General features: G+C 41.7%; 1 protein-coding gene and 1 long non-coding RNA gene across 2 annotated transcripts in view; both read right to left on the reverse strand.

The window, feature by feature from the left end:
* The window catches only part of PTPRO (protein tyrosine phosphatase receptor type O), a 144,591-nt gene extending 127,810 nt beyond the window's left edge, over positions 1-16,781 (reverse strand). Inside the window, exon 1 of the mRNA XM_066184461.1 lies at positions 16,517-16,781. Within this exon, the coding sequence (XP_066040558.1) occupies positions 16,517-16,732 (216 nt within the window). The 5' untranslated portion in view covers positions 16,733-16,781. The remainder of the gene's footprint in view (positions 1-16,516) is intronic.
* Positions 16,782-20,810: 4,029 nt separating this feature from the next.
* Positions 20,811-24,773, reverse strand: LOC136290321 (uncharacterized). Its single transcript, XR_010721091.1, has 3 exons — positions 24,682-24,773; positions 23,911-24,101; positions 20,811-21,790 (listed from the first exon to the last, which is right to left on the reverse strand). It is a non-coding gene; the product is annotated as an uncharacterized lncRNA (long non-coding RNA).
* Between the last annotated feature and the right edge of the window lie 1,163 nt (positions 24,774-25,936).

Here is a 25,936-nt window from a genome sequence, read left to right on the forward strand (position 1 = left end):
TCCACTTCAGCAGAAATTCTGTCTTTATTGAAGTAAAAACCTAAAAATCACCACCTGCAGTGCAGAACTTCAGTCTACCAAAACAAAGTCAAGCAAGGTTTTATGTTAGTAATTGGTTTGCTGACCAAGTGAATGGTTCCGTTTCAGGTCACTTCATCTGCTTAATAATGGGAAAATACTTTGAATACACTTCAATTCCAGACCCTATGTTAGGTGACAGCTGAGATGTACAGCCTTACTTAATGATCAATCATTTCTAGAGGTGACCAGAAGGCAACTGAACTTCTATGGTTAAAAGTGATCTGGTCTTCATCAAAATTTTGGCCATTCTTTGCTGTCTGTCCTTGTCTCCATTAACAAAGGTGATCCAGGAAATGTGTTACAGGACCTGAAAGACAGGAGATCCAGCATCGTTTCCTCACAAATCTCTAGGCTCCTGCCTTGCTGCTCCACCTCTGAGTATGTTAGTGTGACATTAAGGAAACCAAACTGCTGGGTTTGTATAGAAACACACAGGCAGATGTCTCTGAAGGCATTTGCAATTCTTCTTAACACGTTCAGAAGCATAAAGGCAACACTTTTCTCTCAGCTCCAAGTTGTTCTGCACATGCACAGCAATTTTAGCACTCTCAGTCAGCAGGCTGGCCCTATGGCTTAGCAACTCCTACGAGCAGTCTCCAACCTGCTCTGGCCATCAGACATCAAGAAATTGAGGAAGACTTCTGAAGTCAAATGTGCACTGACAGAATTTCTGCAAGGAAGAAGAGGAGACATCTGCAGAGCCACCTGAGGCTTGCGCATTTGGCCCTAGCACACACTCCTGCTTCACCTGCACAGCTTGACCCCTCTCTGCTGCTCCATGACCCACGTGCCACTCATCAGCCTTCCAGAGGCACCTGTCCAGCTGCACCACCTGCTCCAGAAGCAGCACACCGGAGGCCGCAGGAGTTGTGCCCTTAACAGGACACCTTTCTTGAAGGGGGTGTCCTTCATCACCATCCCCAGCTGCAACTCACAGCTGCCACTCAATTTCTTGTCTATCAGAGCCACCGTTTTCCACCCATGGATGGAACTCTGAACATGACCTTCACAAAATGTGCCTCTGTGGTTTTAGTCTACTACTCATTTGCCTTCACAAACGGGCAGAGTGACTGGTTTTCTAGCAAAAACTGTAAGAACTTAAAACAAGGATATTCACAAGCAAGGTAATTTCTCTTCCAGGGAAGAATCCCAGCTTGCTAATAATGGGATTGATTAAATTCCTCTGTGTTGTGTGGGAACCCCACTATTGATAGTGATGGTGGGTTTAGAACTTAGGGAGGGCCTTGGTACAAATCACATAACCACAGCAATAGTCCTAGAAAATCTATTTTATGGGCCATCAACCTGTCCTGGTGTAGAGTAGGACCAATTTATCTACCAGAAAGCTTAGAGTATGATAAATGGAAGAAACACATATAATTCAGACAGACGAAAATACCCAAACAAACTTGCATTAAATGTTTCACGTGAAAAGGTGAAGGTAGTGGGGGGGAAGAATAAAAATCAATTTTAAGCTCTTCACAAAGGCTTGGAGCTCCCAGTCTTCTAAGATTATAGCACAATATTTTTAAGACAATTGACCACATATTTCTAAGGAAGTAATATTTTTTTAATTTGGGGGAGGGGGGGGAGTTCATTAATAGATTAATAGATCTATTTATATTTTACAGTAGTGTATTTCAAGCTGTGTATTGATTCTGTGCTGGTATCTCAGAGCCAGGTAGTGGTAGTGCAGGGCCAGCCCTGCGCCATAAAGAAGTTATGGACATAGCTGCTAAGGGACATTCAAAAGCTGTCTGCAGGCAGTCCTGGGCATCCAGCTCTGGTGACCCTGCCTGAGCCAGGGTGTTGGACTTCCAGAGGTCCTTTCCAACCTCAACCCTGCTGTGATTCTGTGAACTGTAACCAAGACAAGGTTCTGGAACCCAGCACAGCTACAGTCAGCTGAGCTGAAAGTCACAGGGACTGATGCTTGGTTTAGTTTGGTAAAAATCACTGTAACAACGCTGCTTTAGATGAAGTTCATTTGAATTCACAGTGTAAGTGACAAAGCTCAATAATTGGCCTTTTTTTTTCCCTGAGAAATATGATCGCTATTTGAATAACAGCTAGCTTCACTAAAATAGTCTTTTCATGTAATCACAGCCTTTTTGTGACTATTTAGCATTCCTCTGGAAGTTAACTGTGGAGCTAAATGGCTGCAAATGGTGTGTGCAGAGGAGCCTTTTCTCTGATTGTTACACAACAGCAATCCCAAAATGTTTACAGGAGAAACACGACTTCACGCGGAAGCTAAAAGCAAAATACTCGAGCGGTGAGGTTCCTCAGTGTAGGTGAGGAGGGTGTGAGCCAAAGGGACCCGAGCAGGTTTAAGTGCAGGTGGAGGAGATTCAGGGATGACAAGTGAAGCAGAAAGGGAAGAAGTGGGCTGGAGAGGAATGAGGCCAAGGAAACAACAGCAAGGGAACAAACACTGGAGAGGATAAATGCAAAAAACGGGATAGCATTTTATTCTTGGAAAAATACAGATCTCAATTACAACTATTTGCAGATAACTGGAAATAGTTGTTAGTTGTTGAATTTTCCTTGACTGTCTGCCCCTGCCTCCTTTTTTCTTTAGAGAGGGCTGAAAGCTTAGGACTGAAGTACTCTTTATGGAGAATAGAAATATTTGCTGGGAACCTTCTTAGGCTTCTCTATCATAGCAAAAACTATGAAAAGAACGTTTGACAGTCAATGCAAATTATTATTTTGCTTTTAAAACCTTCTGAATACCCAACCTCTACAGTATTTTTGCACGGGATTAATAAATAAAATATCCACACACTGCCCATTAAAAAAAAAAAAATCTAGTAATGAAGTCCATAGGGAAAAGAAGAGGAAAAGATTAATCTTTTCACTTTCCTAGAAATTTCTTTCAACTCTCCAACAAGATGCTGCCTTGGAGGTGTTCCTCCTCTCTCCCTCAAGTACAAGAAACCAACTAGCCTACAGTTTATCCATAGATGCACAAATGGGTGGAGCTACAAAGCCAGGTGAGCTATTCTGCCCTCTTCTTTCCTCCTACACGAGCTGCTGCAGGAGGGACAGGATGGAACAGGGACATCGGCAGCTTGAGTCCTGCAGGAACTGCTTCTGGTCACTCAGCGAGGCTGGCTGAAGGGGCGAGGGAACAACCCACTATGCCACTGCCATGCAGTTTCCATAGTCCCCACGCTACAGGTTACCAAAATCTGGCCCATTTTACATAAAACAGCAGCCACAGAGACACCTCCATCACTGTCACAGAACTGGGCTTTATTATTTTAAATAAAAACCCGTATTTGCTTAATCCCTCACAGTCAGAGTAGCAATATTTAAATTTATGAATTAGTACTTGTCAGGGGACACACATTCAAAGTGTATCTTTATCTTGCCTCTCAAACAAAATGATTTATAGATTGATCTGACTGGTTGCTTTGACACAGTTCCTTTAACCACAACATCTTTCTGTTCCTCTAGTAGCTGAGATTTAGCATTTCAGGCTGTGTACATATGTTGGATAAGAACATAATCCTCAGCTCTGGGCATAGGAGCTCATGGTAAGAGGATGGCTCTGCATACAAATTGAGAGCACTGAGACGCAGAAAAAGAAAAATACACTAAACCCTAATATGGAAATTACGAAGGCCTTCTGGCATCAGAAGAAATCATCAGTTATTTAGCCTGACATCTTTAGAAACAGAGGGACTAGAGAAAAAAATAAAAAAGGAGAGAAGGAGAGAAAAGAAAAGGATATGACCTTTAGTCCGACACTCCAAGTAAAGACTTTGGATAAATACGCACACAAAAAAATTACGCCAATGTGCAGAGGAAAGGAGATAAACATGACTGGACCACTTCTGCAGAGAAAAATCACAGCGCTCCCATTTCACAGCCATTTCTGACAGCACAGAGATGGATTTATCAGGGGCCAGAAGGGGACACTCCTCTTCCCCTCTATTAGCCTTCCTAACACAGCATGTGCATCCCTGGGTGCAGGATGCAGGCATATCTCTGCAGTCCATCTGCTTCCCCTCACACAGGCTGGGGCTCATCTCCTCATGCAAAAAGACATTCCATTACTCTTGCAAAAATTCACGTTGGGCATCCAGCAATCCCCAGCCATCCCTCACACAGTGCTGAAGGGACTGTCCGTGGTTTTTAACTACAGGATACAGAAAAAAAACCCCAAACTTCCCTCTTCCCCACCACCCCGCTAAAAAAATACCAAACAACGAACCCCATCCAAACCCCAACAAAACCCTCACAAAAACCCAAAAAACCACCCCTCTCCCCAAGTTTAAAAAGTTCCTAAGATGTTTAACATCCAGGATATTCTGGAGAAAACCAGAAAGGATCAACCCCAGGCATCCTCTGGCACCTCTAGACTTTGTTCTTTAAGCTTGCCAAAGACTAGAAAATGCCTCAACATGCTGTGGAAATGCAGAAGGGTGTACGAAGCTCCCTTATCCACATGATATGCGACCATCAGGAAATCCCTGTGTTAATAATCCCTGAGCCTTCCAAATTATTAATACCAACTGAGATAATGCATTAAAATAATATAAATAATAAATAAATAACACAATAATAATAATAATTATTATAATAAATATAATATAATATAACATAACATAACATAACATAATATAATATAAATTATGCATAACATCTCAAAATACCATCTATCCACTTCTCTTCTGTTAAATATAAAGTAATCCAGAGACTTTTCCTTTTTATTTCTGTTAACTCACCTGCTTCTGTACAAGCTCTGCTCTCCAAGACACTTTCACACTCTCTGCTGACACCTTTTAGGTCACAAGTGGTAAACACACTTTGCAGAATAATCTTTCTTTCCAAAAGAAATTAAAATTGGCCTTGTAGGGTCTCCAGGGGGAAAGCATTGCTTTGTTGCTCTAACAGATGAAATGATGAGATTGTTTTTAATAGTTTTTTGAACTGTAAGATAGGCTTTTGTGTTATTCACCAGAAGATCTGACTTTTTATAAAGATACAAGAATAAGGGTTTTTTTGGGTGATATTGCTTGCAAACCAGAATTCAGGGAAGAGGACTGGAAGATATAAGAGCCATAGGACATTCCATCATCTTAGGAAACTTTTAAACTTGGGGAGGTTTTTTTCAGGTTTTTGTAGGGATTTTTTGGGGGTTTTGTTTTTTTTGTTTGTTTGGTTGGTTGGGGGTTTTTTTGGTTTGGTTTTTTTGGGAGTGGGAAAGGGAGAAGAGGGAAGTTTGGGGTTTTTATTCTGTATCCTGTAGTTAAAAACCAGAAATCTGTACTCTAGCATGGACAAGTAAATATTTAAAAGCATGAGCTAACATAACTTCAAGACAAAAATCTGTGGGGAAAAAAAAAAAAAGAATTCCTGAACTTATCCTCCCCTCCAACATTATAAATCATTAGGAACAAAATCCTAGTATAATGCAGAGTCAGGTAACAGAAACTATAATCACAGCCCAAAGTGTTCCTTTGGAGCTCATTAAGCATATTGAGTCCCTGTAATCTTGTATTGATTTCAGGAGCAGTGCTTTAGTTATCAATACAAAAAGTGTAAGAGAAATTTTCAGAAAAGATTCCACATATTCCCTCAAGACATGTATTTCACCACCTTGATTCATACAAATTTTGGTAACTGGGTGCAGTGATGACAGATTCCTCTGCTCCAGCACTAAGCCTGCCAGGACAGAGGCCAGCCCTACACCAAGAGCCTTTAATTCATATTGCTCCCAAATATCCCCTCATTGAGGTTGTAATGCTTTCCTGCATGCCTAAGACTTTACCTTGTAAAATATAGGAAGTCATAGTTCTCCTCCCAGAAGTGTAACTCAGAAGAGGAAGGAAAAAAATGGAGGGGAAAAAAAGAAAAGAAAAAAGGGAAAAAAGAAATCAAAAAACCTCCTTGAGAATTCTGAACCTGTGGAGAGAATGTGCAGTGATGGCTGATACCTGCCTGACTCTGCAGAAAGTTTAAGTGATAATTAAGGTACACTCTAACACTGGCAGCTCTAAGAATTTTAGCCTTAATATAATATTTAAAGTTCAAGCTTCAAGGCACTGATAAATGCAGGAAAACAAGCAGAGTTCAGCCTAAAGCCGTAACCAAACTGTAACCCAGAGTTTGAAATTCTACAAAGAAAGATAGCCCAAATTATTTTAAAATGAATTTGCAAAACAACAGAACAGTCAGGTTAATAAAAATTTCATACTTTTTGTGTCCCAATTTATGATCTTTCAAAGGACTTAATTGGCTGTCATTCCCCTCCTGCAGGGTCCTAAGAAGTTGTGGAATCTCCACCCTCACAAATGCTCAGAACTCATCTGGACACGGCCCTGAGCCCCTGACCTCCTTGGCTCACTCTGAGCAGAGGCTCAGGCAGACATCCTAAATTACTGTACAACTCCAAACTGTTACACGTGTCCCTGACCCTCTGAGAGGCACGGAGCCCCTCCTTCACATGACATTCCTTGCCCTTTTGATGAAAACCAGAGGACAATCCTGAAGAGCCAGCTTCTCAACACCCCCAGTGCCATCCATTGCCTCCCCCTTTCCCCACACCCTGCAGTTGTACTCTACACCCTTCCAGCTATGAAGTGGGGTGGGCAATACCAGCCTTGCTGTCAGCTTAAAACCAGCTGGAAGGATAGACAAGAAGATACCTGGGATAGTCCAGTAGCTCTCATATGCTTTAATCACATAACCAGCACTCGTAATGGAAATAAATCCCTCCCTTCAGGGAGGGGAGAAAGAAATAAAAGTGCTTCAGATAAAAAAAAGGAAAATGCTCAGATCAGTAGATGCCTTTTACTCACAGTACATATTGACAACAAGCAGCTGATCCCATACAGTCATTACAAGATATCATTACTAAAAGCCAGTCTCCAAACAGGTCACATCTTTAATAAAGACTAGCTACCAAACACAGAAAGAATGCAAAAATAACCTTGTACATAACTGGAACAGACAAAGCTGGCTAGATATGCTCTGGCACATTCCAAAATGCTTCTGCTTCTTTTCCATTTTATCTCCTAACCTCATAATGTCCACAAACATGTTTTATTTGTGCTTGAAAGAATGTCACCTGCAACTATTCTGGTCACACCAGCCCTTCTGGTGAGGACATGGGGAAGGCACTGTGGCTCTGCTCTAAGTTGAACACTCATACAACAGACATTCCAGAATTTGTTTCCTCCACCTGGACACTTACTGGCATCCTAACTTGGGCTGTCCATCACCTTGTGCAGTAATGCATACCAGGAAAAGCTGCTGTCTGATAGTTAGGCTGTTACTCAATGCACAGAGCTTGGGGTCCATACATCAACTTTTCTTATGTCAACCCACACTTTTTTTTCCTGATTCTCCTTCCCATCCTACCAGTCAGGGTGACAGTGGCTGCATGGTATTTTGTTGCCACAACACTTTGCAAAAACGATCCTGCAAATTTCAGTTCATTAATGATTAAATATTTTTTAAAAACCACCCGAAACTAAATACCATACTTTAAAGAATATTTACAATATGGAGTAAATAATGATATAGATCCCATTTAAAGCTGTTGTGAAGCAGTATAGTCAAAGGGCCAAAAGTCTATTTATTTACTGCTATTGTCAATTTCTTTTGACAATGCAGCCCTCTTATTCTTAAGTTTTAAACAGAAATATGACCATGCAGAAAAAGACAGTACTTAGTTAATCTCTACATTTATTCTGCATGGACATCTAGGAACGTATCCACTTTTCTTCATGGAAAGAGTTCAAAGGCTTTGACTTCACCATGAGTTCCTCCAACAAGAGCAGTTCTCCTACTCAATATTGTAACTTGGAATCATTGGCTCTGCATTTGCCCATTAGAGAAGAATTACTCCAGACACTGATCTTAAATTAATTCTCAAAATTTGGTTCATTTCTGCATGTCAAGTAAGTATCTTTTGAACTGTTATTTCCATCTATTATCACACCTGTGGCAGTCTGCTGGTCTCTAGTTGGCTGCACAGGTGTAAGTGGAAGGGTCTAGGAAATAGCAGCTGTGTTCTGATTGCACCTGAGCTGAGCAGGGTGACAGTTTATATTCTGAAATTCAAAGGCCTCAGATGGTCACTGGGTTTTGGTACCTTGGTTAAAGAAGCAGGGACTGGCCAGATTTTTCAGAACCAGATACAACAATCTGATATTGATGCAGAATTTGGTTTCAAGCCATCCGTGGGTCCATGTTAATGCTGCAATGCCAGCAACAGGAGCTGTAGGTTGAAATGTGCTTTAATCTGTTTTGAGCATCCTTGAAACAAACAGAGGAAGAGAAAGAGGAGACTGATGGCTCTGTCTGGAGAAAAGCACCCCAGAGCAGAGGCACTCGAGTTAGTTCCTACACTGGCTTCAGCCGTGGATGACAACACCCCAACGCTTGCCAATTCAGCTACCCCTTAAACAAGAAGGTTGCTCAAGATTTATCTTATGGGGAGTTTCTTTAAGCTATCAGACTCTCAGACCCTAAAAATCAAACCCATGCTATGGCCTGCAGTTTGTGCTGCTGGCGCTGCAGCAAGCCCAAGGCCACCAGCCCGTCTGTCACCACCGTATCTATGCTGCACATCAATCTCCACAGCATCCCCCGGCTGAGACTGCAGCTCTGACCACTGCAGCCTGCTCCAAAGCCCATTTAAAACAACATAAAAGCATCCACTGACTTTATTTGGGCTTTGGAGCCATTCCCAGAAGCACAGTAGACTCTCTGATAGTTCCTAAGAATTAGAGGGAACCTGTCAGTTCTGTTTCCAGCAAACAGACATTGATGCTGCACATAAACAGCAGGTGAGATGGCAAAGTTACTGTCCCTACTCCCAGAGTGCCTCAATTTCAGTGAAATGCTGGTGACATCATACGGTGCTGCCATAGAAAACCTGATGGGGCTTTGAAGCCCATGGAGTCCTGAGTAAGTTTTCAAAAGTTTTGAAAATAAAAAAGCCTTTTTGGTTCAACGTGTTGTTCTGAAATGCAACTGAGAAGTAATTTTAGACCAGAGATCATTTTGAAATACTCTTAGATATTCACTAGACATTCATTTCTCCTTCAGAAAACATCATATTTTTTCTTGTTGTATTTAATAACTGCTAGTTAATTATGTAAAATCCCATCCCATCTGCTTTTTCCTTCACACAGCAAAATTAGAGGGTTTCATTCTACAGTCATTACTCACAGAAGAGAGGCATTGGTTTAATGGACTTCCCTGAAAAGGGAATACAGTATAGGATCCTCTGATATTGATTTTGTGACAGCATCATCTTTTCCTCAGAAGCAGACACTGATGACTCAAGAAAATACCAGTACGAGATTAGGCAGGCAAGTTAGAGAAAGAAAATTATTTTAAAACTCCCAAACCACCTAATTTTCAGTAAGTTGACTACAATAAAATATTAGCTATGTTCTCTGTTTCAAATGCAAGTTCTCTTTGAAAAAGGAAAATATCTGAGTGATTTTTCTCTCTTTCATCTCTTGCCCTGCTTACAGTCACTTTCATTAAACTATTGTGAGCTAGAGCATTTTTTGTAGGTTAATGGGTTCTCTTTGAAGGGATTAAAGTCACATTGATTATTAATTATTTTTGATATTTTAAACTAATGTAAATGTCCAGAAGCTCTGAAGAACAATATCCTATAGAAATCAATACTGAATTTAAAAAAAAAAAAGAAAAGAAAAAGTAACAAACAACAACAACAACAATAAAAACCCCTCTGCTCAGCTCCTGGGTGAAACAATTGTGACTTCTGTTTGGAAGGTATAGCAGCCCTTGGAGAATACCAGCAACTGGCATTATGATAATAATTTCTAAGTTATCTAGAGCATCCTTATTTTGATGTGTCTATCTTCCAGACTCCAGGCAGAGTCTGCAGGTATTTTGCATACAGAACAAAGCTTGGCACAGCAGTGCTAAGCAAATAATAAATAAATTAATTTCATTGCTCTTGGAAAGTGTTCATTTTTTTTCCTTAAATCTGCCTTGCAGTATTTTATGAAAACACTGATTAGCACTCTTTCCATGTGTTTGCTTTCTTTTTTTCCTCTCCCCAATTCTCCCTACTGTTCTTCACCACATTTAATAGATGTTGGGGTTTGAGGTGTGTGTGGGTTTTTCCAGTGTTTTGCTGGCTTTTTTTCCCTTGCTCAAATTTACCATTTCTTTGCTGTTTGTAAGCGGAATGAAACCATTTCTTCTCATTTAATAGATCAGCAAGGAGAGGAGACTTCCTATGTCCAAATGACTTCCATATGAACAAATAGGAAATTATCCAGAAGAGCTGTGGTACAGATAAAAGACAAAAGGAAATGACACAAAGGGAATAAGACAATTGGGACTGTCTGCCTGCTCTGGGGGGTCCTCTCAGCATTGAAGAACAGCCCCTCCAAGCTGATTCTAGGGGATGTGACAAGGAAATTATTGAAAGCCCTTAAACTTGAAGGAGTTGCTGATCAGACTGACAGATTAATGACTGGGACCTACCTCTTTTAACCGTAAAGACATGATCTTCATATGATATAGATGGAAAGCAACACAACTAACTTGAGGACCTGCAGGTTTATAGCACACAAAGGAGCTACAGTTGTTCAAGCCCTTCTGAAAAGACAAGAAGGCCCTTGTCTCAACAACTGAGTAAAGTACTGAGGCCAAATCATTTCAAAATCACAACTGTGTAGATTGACAGGCAACCTTATCTGTTTTTACAGAGAGCTTAGAAAGGAATTTAGGATTTTCATTCCCCAAGAGGTTCATATCTACCAAACAGCTACCTCATGTTAAATTTCTAGGCTGACATAGAATAATAACTCAGAGTTATTTCAGTTATCTCTGAAGTGCTCAGTGCTTGCGCTTAAATACCACGCTCCCATTTTGCTGTCCCCAAATTATTTTTTCTGATCAAATATCCCACATATTCTCTTCTCATGTTCATGCTACCACCTCAAGACCAGCATACTTCAAACTTCTGCTAACTCTCTTCCCTGTTACTGTCAGCTGTGTCACCAACTTTCCCATCACCCACATTTACTGTAAAGCATTTCTTCCCTAAAAACATGCATTCAACAAAGAAGGGAAACTGCAGAGCTTGCCACACTCATTCCAGCACATCCCTGATACAATGTGCTATCTTTATGGCAAGCCAGACATCATGCAGATCATTTTATTTCTGGAACTCCCTCTAAAAGCCACTGTAATTTCCCAGCACAAGAACGAGGGCGTTCCAGAAATGTAGTACATCACATTTGGCTTGCTGTAATGATGGCAAACTCCTTCCTTAGGAGTTGCTCCCTTCACTGGCTACCATTCATTTGAGATTACAGTGTGCTATGAAAAGCAAGGTAACCTTTCTGTTTCGAGTATTTCCCATTCTCCGTTCATCTGTTATACTCCATATGTGGCAGCTAGCATATGTTGCCACATTTGTCTCAAAGATTTTCCCCTTTTCAACTCTACATTGATAGAAATTTAATAAGAAAAAAAAAAAAGGTTACAACTTTCATGTGCAAAACATTTAATAAACCAGTCTCTTAATTTATGTTAGTGCACTTGTAGGTACTCAACTGAGTAAAGATTTTAATTTCAGAATATCCTTAACATTCATTAAAGTTTTCTTTTTTATTTCATGTTGCAGCCAATTCAGTTTGTCTCAATAAGAGAATCTTTAAAACCTTGAGTAACAAAAATGGAATCACTAATTTACTAGAAGATAAAAAGTGCTCAGGATGACAATGCATACTTCTCCAATGACAAAGGCAAATAATTTTAAAGAACACTTAGAATCAAAGTTAGCTATAAGTCTTTTAAGTTCTTCAGCAAATAGACCTGTTTTCAAAAGTTTATTTTTTGACGTTTATTGTCCTGACTCATATGCCTAAGTAAAAAAAAGCTCCCTTCCCCAGAGCTGAGACTGTCTGGTAAAATAAGTCTCAAGATGGATTTACGCAAGACTCTGTTCAGTTTAGCACTCATTCTGAAGCTCAGTAAGGTCATTTCATGATCTGCCTGGATTGCTCTGTGTGGTGACAGCAGATGTGCAGAGATTAGTGGGATTCTCAAGTTCAGCCAGCCCTGCCCAAGAGCCCTTTAATGAACTGCCATGGGATCACCACTTGTAAGTCTCTATTCAGCACAACCCATCTCAGCTTGGATGAGGGATCACCCTTGAGTGCAGCTTCTGACCGAGGTGATACAACCTAGAATATGCCTGACTGACCTTGTGCACTTTTGAGTCTGGGGCTCACAACTCCTACAGGCATGTAAGATCTTCTCTTAGTGGTCCACTGTTGTTTCATCATAATGAAATCTGCCAAAGGGTAATGGAAGACTCTTATTTCACTGCCAGAGAGGGCTTTGAAAGTGCCTACTGCAGTTCCCTAAACATGACTTGGCACAAGCATCCTTTTCTTTGGCTTTGCCCTCCAGAATCGCCCTGATCTAGATATCATCCATGAAAATGAAGACATGAGAGAGAACATCACTTGTAGAAGTTTTCAGCTGAGGGTGACTATTCGTAATTAGATTTTTTATAAAGAAAAGTCTTTGCTTTTCCTGGGAGGATGCTTTTCTCTCCCATACAAGCTGGACAGTCCCAGAGTAGGTAGGAAGAAGACACTTTTACCTCTGGGCCAGTCCCACCATGAGAAACTCCCACTCATGTCCCACTCATTTGTTTTGTAAATAAAAATGAGCTGACAAGTAAGGTTTGGGTCTTTCGACACTAGTAGAACAGGACAATGAGTAAAGAAAATAGAACTTGTCTCAATAAGAGCTTCAGCCACCATCTCTTGGAGAGAAGACATGTCAAAAGGACTCCATAACAAAATTCAAATTATGCATTCATTGCTCTTCCCAGCGGGAGGAAACAGCAGTGACACTGGGGCTGTCAGCTGTGAAATCAGCCTCTCTCTTTAAAACGTTTTTCCCTCAGAACAACCTTTCCCAATACCCTAATGGTAATGCTTTTGCTTCAGATTATTAACTGAAGATGTAGATAATCTTGAAAATTACAGCAGTAGAAACATATTTCCTTTGTTGGGTAAGGCTGAACAAAGTCTTACAGAATCTCAGTCTCTTTGAATGCCTTGGTCCATGTAAAGCTGAATTGAGACTTCACTAAGATGCCAAACTACAAAAACTGATGTAGTATTGGACAAGATTTCACCCTGCTAGACACAAAAAGTTGTCCTTGCTAAGAGAAAAAAAGAGGATGAAGATGCATTAAATGAAGAGTATACATAAAGAGACTGATATAGAAAGACCTCAGTCTCCTGGAAATAAGAGAAAATTTTTTGCTGAAGAATGTCATTGCTCCTATTTAGCCCTGACATGGAAGCACTGTGACAACCAGTTTTCTCATTATTATCCTACTGAGAGCCTTGCTCAGAACATCTTGAAGGTGTAATAGATTGTAAACAATGTCCCAGCATCAGGTTTGGCTTGTTCAAGATGCTTTTGTCTTCTAATTAAGCATTACCTTCTCCCCCTGAAATAATACAACAAAGCAACCTAAAATATCCCAGGTGCAAGCTACCAAGAGCATGGGACATCTGACACATCTGGGACATCATCCAGAGCAGAACTTCAGCTGGCCAAAGCTCAGTTTAGTCATGACTAAGGTTGCTGGGTTGCAGTTAGAAAAGATAGGAAACATAACATCAGTCACTGGAATGAGGGAATGTGTCTACTTTTTATTCTTATTTATTTAACTGAAGTACAGCTTTTCCTTTGAGCTGTGCTCAGCCCTGCCTTTGCCATGCCAAAATTAGATTACAGAGCAAGCTGTTGAAGAGTCTGCCTTCCAGCCATTCTGACTGAAACAAACTAACAGAGAACACAGACCCTCTGCAAAATGGCAATATTTTAAGAAATTCTTACAGCAGCGTGGTTGGAGCCTTCTCTGAAGCAAAACACACAGCCCTGCCCCTCTCACAAGTACTGGGAATCCATCCTGGTGTCTGAGCTTGCACACAATGCCTTTCTTCAGCTAAATTCTAAATTAGCCATCACATTAAAAAAAAAAAACACAACAAAAAAACCCCCAAAACAACAACAACAACAACAACAAAAAACACAAAAAACAAAAACACCCTGCAAAAGAAGGAGAATGGTAAAAGTTCAAGATCAAGTTGCTGTATTTCCAAAAATAATACTGTGCTCCTACCCTGGAGCACAGAAAGCATTGCCATCACACTGTGAAAGAAGGAACTAAACCTTACTAGCCCATGAGCAATATCTCTTTTTGATCTCCTCTTGGCACCAACCCTTCCAGTAGCCTCAGAGAGCATCAGGAGTTGGCACTATTACTTCACACCCCGAAATAATGACAATTGGAAGACGAGAAGAGAAAAAATGTGCTTTGAGCAGCTTTATTGCTTTGCAAAGTCTGCTGATGATTTTACAAATTGCCAGATGGGCATCGAGGCCACATCAAGCAAATTCAGCTTAGCAAGTGACATTTGGGCTGCTAACAGTGAAACAGCAAGCACACAGCCATCAGCTTTGCCTGTCTTCAGATTCATCAGTTCAATGCCACTGCTTTCTCCACAAGATTAACTTCCAGGTGAAGCACCAATTTAAAAAATTGAGTCTGGTTAATCTTAGTACTACTTCAACAAGTTGGTAGAACTAAAAAGTGCTAAACTGAGGAAATACCTTGTCTTGAAATGAGTGTTTTTTTCAATTATTTGTCACTGAAAAAAATTACACAGATCTTGAAGAATATTCAGTGAATTTCATGCTCAGGAAAATGGTCCTATTGTGGTGATCTGAAACAAGCATTGTTCTTGCTTCCCCAACTTCTCTCCTGTAACCAGATGTGACTGTCTCCTGAAATCTCATTTCCTTTATTGCAGTGTCCAATAACAATGCAAAGAAAACTAATTACATTGGGCTTGCTATCCAACCAAAGCCATAATCCAGTCACGCAGGGACATACTGATGCACCTCTCCCTGAAGCTGCAGCTTTACCTTCTCTTACACTATAAAATTCTGCTAATGCTCATCAGTTTTCTTTGTCCTCCCAGTCCCAAGTTTATTCAGATGAGAAGTGATAGTTATTTTCAAACAGAATAAAAATCTGGGCCCTTAGCTACCTTCAAACCTTACCCAATTACTTGAGATTTATTATTAATTTAGTACAGATTTAAACTACTTATTTTTTGTCTTGCTTTACCACAGCAATGCTAGGAAAAAAACCCCAAAATACAGCACATAAACACCTTAATTTTTTTTTTCTTTTAAAGCCAGGACATAGAGTATTGTACATTCTCAGATTGTGGGATAAAACGGCTACTTAAAACTGTGCACACTTATATGTTTGTGAAAAAACTAGAAACGTCATCTCTCTTCTGGGCCATAACCAGTAATCCACAGACATACTGTCTTAATTTTTTTTTAACCTACCACATTCCATGGAACAAAATTTTGTCTCTATATTAACATTTTATCTTGCATAAATGTATGTTTCAGCAGTTATGAAAATGAGACAGCTGACAGTTGACTACTATATGTGAACAGATGCTGTGAAAGCTTCCCTTTAAATAGTTCTGTCAATGCAATGTCAATTTTAGAAGCGACACCACTGCTGTTCTAGGACATGATCCTGCAAACTCTTATTCACACAGGGAGTCCTGATGATTTCCATAGAACATTTACATTTATAAGGCTCTGAAAGGTCAGGTCCTTAGTTGCAGAGCTCTGCTTAACAGTGATTGACAAGTATACAACAAAGTTTTTAGTAGTGCTGAGCTCTGTTCTTTAGGGCAATGACATTTGCAGCCGGCAGTATTCACCTGGGCAGTACATACATTTTCTTTCAGAAGTTACACGAAGCATATTAGATACACTTAAGAAACCATTAAATGAGCTGAAGTGTAGAGATTAAAAACGTCATGTGAAACCAAGCTTGCGGTATGAGGCAGAACTTTGAAAAATTAATCTGCCGAGAAGACAGGCTGAAGTGGAAACAGCACGGCGCCGATCAGAAAAGAACTGCTCAGTTGTGCCACGACAAACCCAACACGATTCAGCAGCCGCCCCTTTGTTAGCGGCATCTTCATTAGCGGCAGCTTGGCGAGGTAAAGGTGCGAGGTGCCCGGAGGGAGCGGGCAGGCGGTGCTGAAGGACAGCGCAGCGCTCCCCAAAACCCGCCTCGCCCCTCTCCGGGCGCCCCAGCTGCGTCCCTTTGGAGGGGGCGCAGCATGGGGGGCAGCCGGCACTTTCGGGGAGATGTGGGGAGAGAGAAGGAGCGCATTCCGCCCCGGGGCACGGCTGCACCCGGCGCTGCCCCCGGGAGCACAAAGCGGGGCCAGCGCGGCAGAGGCGGAGCGAGCACGGGCCCGCCGGGCCGGCACACAAAGGCGGCGCGGAGGATGCTCGGGGCCCGCGGGAGGGGGGCCCGCACCTCCTCCCCTTCCCCGGCACTTACCTTCAGCAACACAAAGAGCCAGAGGAGACAGGAGCGGGCCCCCGGGGCCCCCCGCCGGCGGCGGTCGGGCATCGGGGAGGACGGCGGCCGCGGCCTGCGGGGGCGGCCGGGCAGGGGGGGCTGCAGCTCCTGTGCCCCCGGGACCCCCGGCTCTGCCCCCCGCCTCCCTTTGCTCGGCTCCGAGCTGTGCCCGGCAATGGCGAATTGCGGCAGCATCAGGCGGCCGGCGGCGGCGCCGACCTCCCCTCCAAGCGGCGCATCCTGCCGCCCCCCGCCCCTTTTATTTGGGGTTTGCGGCGGGGAGGGGAGGAGGAGGAGGAGGAGAAGGAAGAGGAGGCGACGGCGGGTGGTGTCTCCCCTCCCAGGAGTTTGGGCGATCGCGCCGCTCGCCGGCTCCGGGAGCGCCGGCTCCTGGGCGGGGGCGGCAGCAGCCCGCGGCGGAAGGCGAGGGACGGGAGGTGGGAGCCGGAGGAAGGCGAGGGCTGGAAGGTGGGCGATGGGAGCCGGGAGCCGCCGCCCTCGCCCCCCGCACCGCCCTGCCCCCGGCCCCCCTCTCCCGCAGCATCTGCTCCCCGCGGGCAGGAGCACAAGGCGGAGGGCAGAAAGGAATCCTCTCTGCCGCTCTACACCAAGCCCTCCCCGATGTCTGCTTTCCTGCCTCGCCGCGATCGGGGGACAGAAATGCCGCTAGCATCCCGGGGGGGGGCTGGTGGGGCAGGGAGAGGAGCGGCCGGACCCTGCCCTGGAGCTACCCCTGCAGGAGCTGGTACCCAAGTACCGGCAGCAAGGCAGGACGTCCCTATGGCTGTTGCTCAGGAGACGGGTTAAGCGTATGGACAGCTCTTCAAATGTTCAATGGACAGGGCTGAACCTGCAAGGGATGGAGAACTCGTTCTGTCCCACAAGATACTCGGGCACAGGGATGTGAGGGGTACAATGAGGAAACACCTCCCCTGATGTGTCTTCCCCCCCCATCTCACTCAGCAATCCTGCGAGTTAATCAGAGCCATCTCCAAACACCTTAGCAAGCCTGGCTTAAGATAATGTCCCCAGAAAAACAAAACAAACAAACCCCTCCAAAAAACACGTTGAGGAACCAAAACAAAATCCCAAGCTACTTAAACACTTTCCCCATTCGAACACCATGACGAAAACAGTCTTTCCAAAGTGAGCAGACAACTTGAGAATCTAGTTTGTCACAGACCACACTCTCACTCCCACCTGGATAAATTAGGATGCATCCTTGGTAACACTGTCAGAGGTATAAGAAAGATCAATTCAAAGAAAATAGGGTGCAAGTGTAATAAACAGTGTCTGGGGCACTTCAGGGCAACTTTGGATCTAGGTGTAGTGCCATTACTTAGAGTAATGGGCCACCATCTCATTCTTCCTTCAAAAAAATAAACTAGTGGCTAAAAGTAGATTCTGGGATGGTTTTCAGATTTTCTAAGTCATTTAGGCAAGATGAACTCTATGATAGACTCATGGGAATGTTCTTTAAACAGAACAATTACAAAGCTGTTTTCTGACAACACTGCTAAATTGGACAATAATGAATCTGTGTTTCAGAGCCCTGCCCAGCTTATACATGGCATATTTTTGATTTCCTTATAATTTGGACACTCAGTCAACAAAAGCTTGATTTCAAAGTGGCCAAAGCCAGAGAGGGATGAGCTTATTTTGTACTGAAATGGGCCCTTGAGCAAAGATTTGCCACACTTGATGGGGATTAATCCAGAAAGTGAAGGAGAAATTCAGGCCCCTTGTAGATACTGGCACAAAGCCTAAATTTAGAAATCCAAAAGGCAAATGCTATTCATATGTTCATTTATAAGAAGCTGGGGACGTTAGAGACATATTCAGTGCTACCAGTGAAGGACACAGACTTCTCTTGGGTACTCACCACGCTGATAGCGTTTGAAGCATTATCTGAAATTGGTGTGCAAGGGGTTAACCATAGCTAAACTTCCTTCAGTATTCAGGTTTAGAATAAAGAGAGGTTATCTGAAAGACAAAGATGTGAATTTTTTCAGGAAACTAAAACGTCGCCGTATTTGAGAGCTGTAGGTGGAACTTTAGGTTGGGAACCTCCTGTTTATTAAGCAAATTGAACTTAAATAGTCAATGATTTCTGTCCTTAGGACTGTATTTAATGCTTATTTCTCCTCCAGTATTCCACTTATTTACAAGCATTGAGACATTACAGTGATGATGGCATAAGCAAGGCTGAAGATTAAAGATATTTAAAAGGAAAAAAAAAGTATAAAATTCTAGTAGCATTTTAGCCTCAGGACAACACTATCAGAATCAAAGGGAGTGAACAAGAGCTGAAAGAAGTGAGAAACATTTCTGTAATGAAACCTTCAATAGAGTACCAAGATAATAAAGTTTTCTGATCTGGCTGTTGAAGCTGAGGAAAATGCAGCCAAGAGAATTCAAGGATTGCACCCTCTTTGAGTTACAGGGGTCTAGCATTACTCAACTTTCTCAAAAAGGGTCAGGGCTTAGGAAGATTCCAATCTGTAAATAGAATCTAATCATTCAGGAAAAAAAAAAATACAGAGCAGAGGAAAAAAAGATTGAGATCTCTGAAAACAGAGTCACCCTTATTTGTTTCTAGCATCTAAACAATAAAACCAGCCAGTCTATTAATAAACCAGCAAAGCTTTAAAAATTGAGACAATGAGATAACTTCTATGTATTCTCGGAAAAAGAAACAGGGTAATTTGTAAGTGGTCAGTTAGAGAAAGATATTGATGCTCTATAACCACCCCCCATGAGCCCAGGGGGAAAGGAATTGTTCAGCAGAATACCTCACAAATTGGAATTTCATTTATTTGGATGAAAAACACACAAGCATTTGAGAAAAAAATTTAAAAAAACAAAAATCAGAAAAGAAGGGCTCGAATGGGGAACATTTGTTCTGGAGTCAAACACTGCTTTTTCTAAATCAGATGTTGGGATTTTGACGATTTGAACTAAATTTTTCCCCCCTCTCCTCTTTACATTCCAGAAACCTGAAAAAACCCTTCTTGACACAGAAGCTGAAACATATTCCTAATTACTGTCCTTGTAATTGCTATACAAGGACTCAGTGAAAGCCCTGACCTTTGCATTTGTGGAGCTCCTGTTATACAGAGTCGCTTCATTCCACATAAAACTTCTCTTCACTCCCATAAAACTGACACTTGTGGGTCTCTGCCACCTTTTCCCATAACTCATACAAGGTCATTTAGGGCATTACAGACTATCCTGAGTTGGAAGGGACCCACAAAGATCACCGAAGCCCAACTCCTCCATTACAGCATGGATTCATGACAAGACCACGTTGCATCACAAACATCTCTCATTTTTCTTCCAGGATCTCTTCTACTTAGAAAACATATTAATTTTTCTTGGTCTATGAAAAACTCTGGGCTGCAGTGGGTACCTATTAGAGCAGCCTTGAGGGGCTTTGGTTCTCTCTGAATGCAGCTGGCAGAATCACAGGGAAGCAGAGAACTTGGAGCACAGGGGGCATAAAATGGTATTTTGATACAGGGTCCTGTCTCTACTCTCTAAATTTACTGAAAAGCTGGGCAGGAACTATTTTCTGATGTACAGTATGGAGGAACATGATCAGGTATTTCAAGGCATCATAGGACACGGCCCTAGAAGACAAAAATTATTTAAAGAAAATCCTCTCCTGTTTTGAGAGCACCACCTACAAAGGAAGACTCCACATCAAACACACAGTTGCAAAAATTTCTCAGCTAACTCATCAACCCCTTGAAGGTTGTGTTAGTTACAATATTAGAGACTTACCTTTATTTAATGGTCTGATGAATTAAAACACTGGTGTTAGCCTTAATCAGCAATTTAATTAATGCATCACCCTAACTAAACCAGTGTTAATTACCATAGACCACCCTAGATTATCAGAAAAAAATAGAAATCAAGATGTTTTGTGGTTTCAAATGTTTGTACAAGTGTTCCTGTTGGTAGCTTATGTGGACTTGATTTAAGGATTATGGTAAATTCTTCCCTTATCCCTGAAAAATTCAAAGCAACATTCTGTCAGATCTACCAACTTTGCCTGGCCTAGGGAAAAAAAGCTGTAAATTAGCATTTATTCCTAGTTGCAGTATAAGCCCAGATTTATATGAAGATTTACAGGCCTCAGCAAGTCTGGATAAGCCTGGCATGAAAGGAGGTTTATAAAAAATCCCACTCTAAGTAGAAGCCATCCTGGTCCATGAAGTTTTTGAAGCAAAGCTATTTTTCAGTGACATGCTCTTATGAATATAGTGTGGATCCTTCTTAAATGTATTCTTACCTAAGGTCCTCTCCTTTCAATGACAGGAGTGGATAAAACAATAACAAAAACAAGAGCAAAGGGTGGCTAGAATAATGTACATGGGTTGGCACTTAGGTGTTCAAGTGCAAATTTATATTTGATATCTGTTTGATAAGTACAGGCCCAGTGACTTCCAAAAGTGTGCTCCCCTAACAAACAAGGTGTCAGGTGTTTTTTTAAAATTTGTCTTTTCATAACAAGAATGATTGACACACTTCAGATGTGCAACCTGACCAACTTCCAGATGCTTATTAATCTTTCAGTGCAGGAAAAGCAGTGAACTATTCTGCAAAAGGTCATTTCCCTTTTTAAAGAAGTCAGAAATCTGTCTGACATTGAATTTTTTCTTCATAAATAACCATATGAAAGATTTTTGTCTGCTGTGTCTTTCCTTTAGCACTGAAATGGGGTATGGAGAGGTGCTGAGTTGATTTTTGTGGGGTGTGGTGGTGTGGTTCCCCCCCCAGAATGGAAGGAATACATACCCACAAGGCCAATGAGATTATTTAACATTTAAACAGTGTGTGACACTTTCATTTATGTGTGCCAGGGTGTCTGGATGCTACAGGATGCCTAAGAAACAGATCGAGTTCTATGAACATAGTTCTATACAAAAAAATATTAATATATTTACCTTTGTAGTGAGCTATTAAGTATTTGACCAGCCCTGCCTGTTATCAAAATGTCTCTTTTACTCTTGTAGTTCTCTCTCCAGTCTCAGAGGATATGGTTGACAAGAATAAATAAAAAATAAAAAGAAATCACTGCAGTTTCTAAATGTTCTTATTTCGTATTGCATCCTCAGTGTTTCCTTCCAGATGCAACTTGCTTCTCCATTTTTGTCTATGATCTAAGCAGGCCAAAGGCACACTCACACAGGGGAAAAAGGCAGGTTGGGAATTTCTGTCTGTCTTCAGCAACTTCTACAGCCATACAAGCTGAAAAAAGTGAAAAACAGAGAAAAAGTGATTTTTTTTTTTTCTGCTTAAGATGGGTAGATCTTTCTGGAAGGTAATTCTCAATAATTAAACTATACTTTACATTGCAGAACCATCCAGTCTTTTTATTAAAAAAAAAAAAAAAAAAAGAAAAAGAAAAAAAAATATCCAGAAGAAAAATTTGCCTCCAGTCAGCCACAGACTTTTAGCACCTTTCACCTCTGAAATATACTGACTTCCTCTGACCTCAGAGGCACTACTGATTCAGAGAACTCTGAGTCATAGTTACAGGAAGCATTTCTCTCCCTAGAAATTTACAGTAGGAGCTGAAATTCTGCACAGATAACATCCTTTTCTTCCCTGGCATGTATGCTGAATTTTTTTTCTCTCTTCATGGTATGGGGGTACCATATCCCAATATAAATATGCATGCCTTAAACCAGTGCCTTTTCACTTCCATTTCCCAAATGGCATCCCTAAGCAGCCTTTTTACTTTAGATATATTTTTATAATATCAGAAAACCCCAGCTGATCAATTAGGCAACAAGACCTGACTAAAGCAATTGGTCACACCATTTGATTAATTGTGCCAATTACCGGGCACTCAGAGTAAACAATTTCAAAAGCAACTCTGTGTGGAAAGTGGGCCTGCAGCTATGTGAGAATGGGAAAAATCGCTGGAAATCATAAACGTATTCATAAAAATCCCGTTTCATTCACTAACAATTTACTTCCTAGGGGGTGAATTTCATTCAAAGGAGAGAGAGAAAAGAGAAGATTCAGCAAATATATTATTGGCACAGTCAGGTATTCTAATCACCGAGGAAAGAAGGTTGGCAGGATTTAAGAGAATTTTACCTATTATATGGAAATAGCAAGAAAATCTGTAGATTTACCAGCTAAGGCAAAAATGTTTGTTATTTAACTTCAATCTTTAGCATTTCAAAATCTCAGGGGTCAAAAAGACTGTTAAACACAAAGAACAGGATGATGCATGATTTTTTTTTTCATTTCTGCCTTCCTGTACGTTATATGTGGGCTCATTCCAGAGTACTTGAAAGATAGCCAAGACTAGGAAGGGGGGAAAAAAATTCTTTTTGAAACTTAAGTGTTAGAACATCTCTATAAAATTCCCCCCTCCCATTTTTAGACCCACTCTACACCTATTTTCAATATTGTAATTAAAAATAGCCCACTTCCCTTTTTCATGATCATCTTTCACAGTCTACCCAGTTTGCATAAATTAACACACTAATATGTCAAATACATCAATTATGAGCTAACACACTCACACTAACAGGACTTGCATTTTTACTTCAGCAGACATGGGATGCCTTATTTTTTGGAAAGCAATCTAATCTGATCAGGCAGCCAACTGTGTCTCCTAACACAACTTCAACCTCCTGGAATGATCCTTCACAGCCCATAGAGGAAGAGTTGAGTGTGAAAATATGCCAAGATTGTGGTTTTTCCTGCCTGCCCTGATACCTTGGAGCCCTGAAATGAGGAGAAAACCAGCAGAGCTCAGCAAGGCAGCCAGGTAGCTGTGCTGTCAGGGGGAGTTAGCAAAAGCTGAGCCCTAAGCTGCTGTCTTCAGTTCCTGTGTCCTAAAGGAAACTGTCTGATGCCCCAAGTTTACTACAAGGCAGAAAAGATTTTACAGGGAAAAACACCTATTGATTCTGAAGAGAACTCAAAGTTTGAGCTGATAAAGGCTAGCTAACATGTCTTCTGCCCTGACCTATGTGGCCCTTACAGGACAGCATTGAATTCTACTGAAAGTGTGTGGGGAAATACTGTGCTTCAGAGGAATTTCAGAGCCTCAAGGCTATAAGTCTCCAAGATAGGGGTGGCAAAAAAAAAAAATCCACTGCTAGCAGTGCAAAAGAGTGCCCACATTAGCTTAGCCAAGGTTATCAAACCCATGACAAATATGGCGGTTCACTTTCTTATGCTTCCAGACAACCCACAAATCTCAAAGTGCCAAATGAACTAAATTGCTATGAAATTAGAGTCACACAAAACTACATGCAACAACGGAACCCAGAACAATCTTCATTTCCACGGCGTTTTTGTCATAATTAAAAATATTCATAGAGCTTTATAATGCATGAAATTACCTTGGCATTTCCATATCATAGAGTAGAACCTTGGCATTAGCTTGGGGTGAAACCCTGGGAGGATGCACATCACACATCAAACAGGCATCCACAGAGCTGTTCAAACACATGCCCAGTGCCTTGTAAACGGCTGGAGTGGCCCAGTGCTTTTGGACAAGACAGCTCTGACATTCTCTGTCAGCTCAGCAAAGCTGCACAAAGCAGGGAGGTAGATCAACGGCATAGAGAAACATCAAAATGACATTATGGGGACTTTGAGAGAGGTAATGTGTTCCCAAGCATAATAGCTTCAGCTGCAATAATTAAATGTGGAGCTTTGCTCAGGCTGCACATGGCAACAGCCCCTCTGAAGCAAGCTGCTGGCTGACATGACCCAAATAGATACAGAGGGCTAAAACCCACCAAAACCAAAAGTACCCAAGTACATTAACTACCAAACTTTGGGTGTAACCAGAAGCAGGTAACTGCTGCAGCAGCCCTCTTATTAGAGGGTAGAAACAAGGCAAGATACAGATTTCTAGTTTATCACAGCATGAAAAGGGCCCTGGTTTGTTCCTCTTTACAGCTCAGCCATCCTGACTCCAACTATTCACTGACTCTGGCTGCAACAAGCTCCTACTGTAGGTTTCCCTTGCAGCCTCTGCCTGGGGGTTATTTCCTGCTAAATTATGACTGCAACATTACTTTGCAGACTCTGACTGCAGGCTTTTTCCTAGCTAGAGTGTTTCTGCAGGTTCCAACAACAGGCTCTAACTGCAGACCCAGACTGACCTCACAGCAGTGATTCACTCTCCCCAAGATCCTTCTTCTCCACAGTTCTCTTATTCCCTCTTCCTCAAGGTTCTTCCTCCTTCATGATCCCCCTCACCAGCCAACCCACTCCCTTTTTTTACACTTATCCTTACTGGATACAGCTGTGACTCATCAGGGGCAAGGCTGTATTGGGTAATGAACACACCTGTTTACTCATCAGGAGCAAAGTCACCTGTATTCCCTTCTACGTCTAAGGAAGGGTGATGTCCATGAGGTTTGGTGCATCTTACATTTCTGTCCAGCAACGGAAGTGCAAATGGAGCTCATGGTTAGAAATGTGGAAAGTGCTGTGACTGCTCCCTGACAATGGTTCTGTCAGAACATCACATTCCCGTAACAAATATCCCCTCAAGTCAGTGGATGAGTTGATAGAAGAAAACACCCTTTATTCAGCATAAAAAGCTTCAGAAATTGGCCCATGGAATTCACAGGGTGACACTGAAGATAATTCACATCCTTCTCAAGCATACTTCAGTGTTGGGATTCACACCCATTTTCAACCCATCCTGATGTAGCCAGCACAAAATACCCCTACTGTCCCAGTCTCGTTAGATATTTGCTCCCAGGAATTTCACTCAGGTCTGCTACTAACTTGAGGAGCTATCTGAACTTGGACAGCTTGAAATTAAGATGGCTCTATTATTCCAGTTGTACACACAAATAGTTAGCAGAAAGGCACAGGTCATGCTGGGGTTCAGATTACCAAGGCACAAATTTAAGTGGCATTGTTGCAAATGCCTGACCTTGAAAGCCCTTGTAAAAAAAAAAAAGGAAGCAAGTTTTCAGTTTCTGTCCCATTGCTGAGTGAAACAACTACAATTGTAATATCAAGGTGGATTTGAATGCATTGCCATCAAAGTAATTACATTTGACAGAGATGAGAAATGAGATCCTGTTATATATGGCAACACACTTTATTACAAAAATCAGACTGTGCTAGGAAAAAAACCAACGCAACATATTGAGGTCAACCAAGATTACTGTGGAGAAGAGGATGAAACTAAAATGACAGACAACACCCAGATGAAAACACAGATTTTCAGGATAATTTTCAGTGCATTCTCAGTCTCAGAGACCTATCTGCAAGATTTCTGTCAATCATCCTCAAAGCACTGATCCATCCAACCTGAATCAAGGCATTTTATCATTTTAAGGTGCAATATTGATTCAAGTAATTACAATGACAGTAATCAGAAAGGTGAAGCTGGTTACT

Source organism: Chamaea fasciata, unplaced genomic scaffold (assembly GCF_029207755.1).
Source record: "Chamaea fasciata isolate MVZ Bird 193981 ecotype frontalis unplaced genomic scaffold, bChaFas1.0.hap1 SCAF_5, whole genome shotgun sequence".
Classification (NCBI taxonomy): domain Eukaryota; kingdom Metazoa; phylum Chordata; class Aves; order Passeriformes; family Sylviidae; genus Chamaea; species Chamaea fasciata.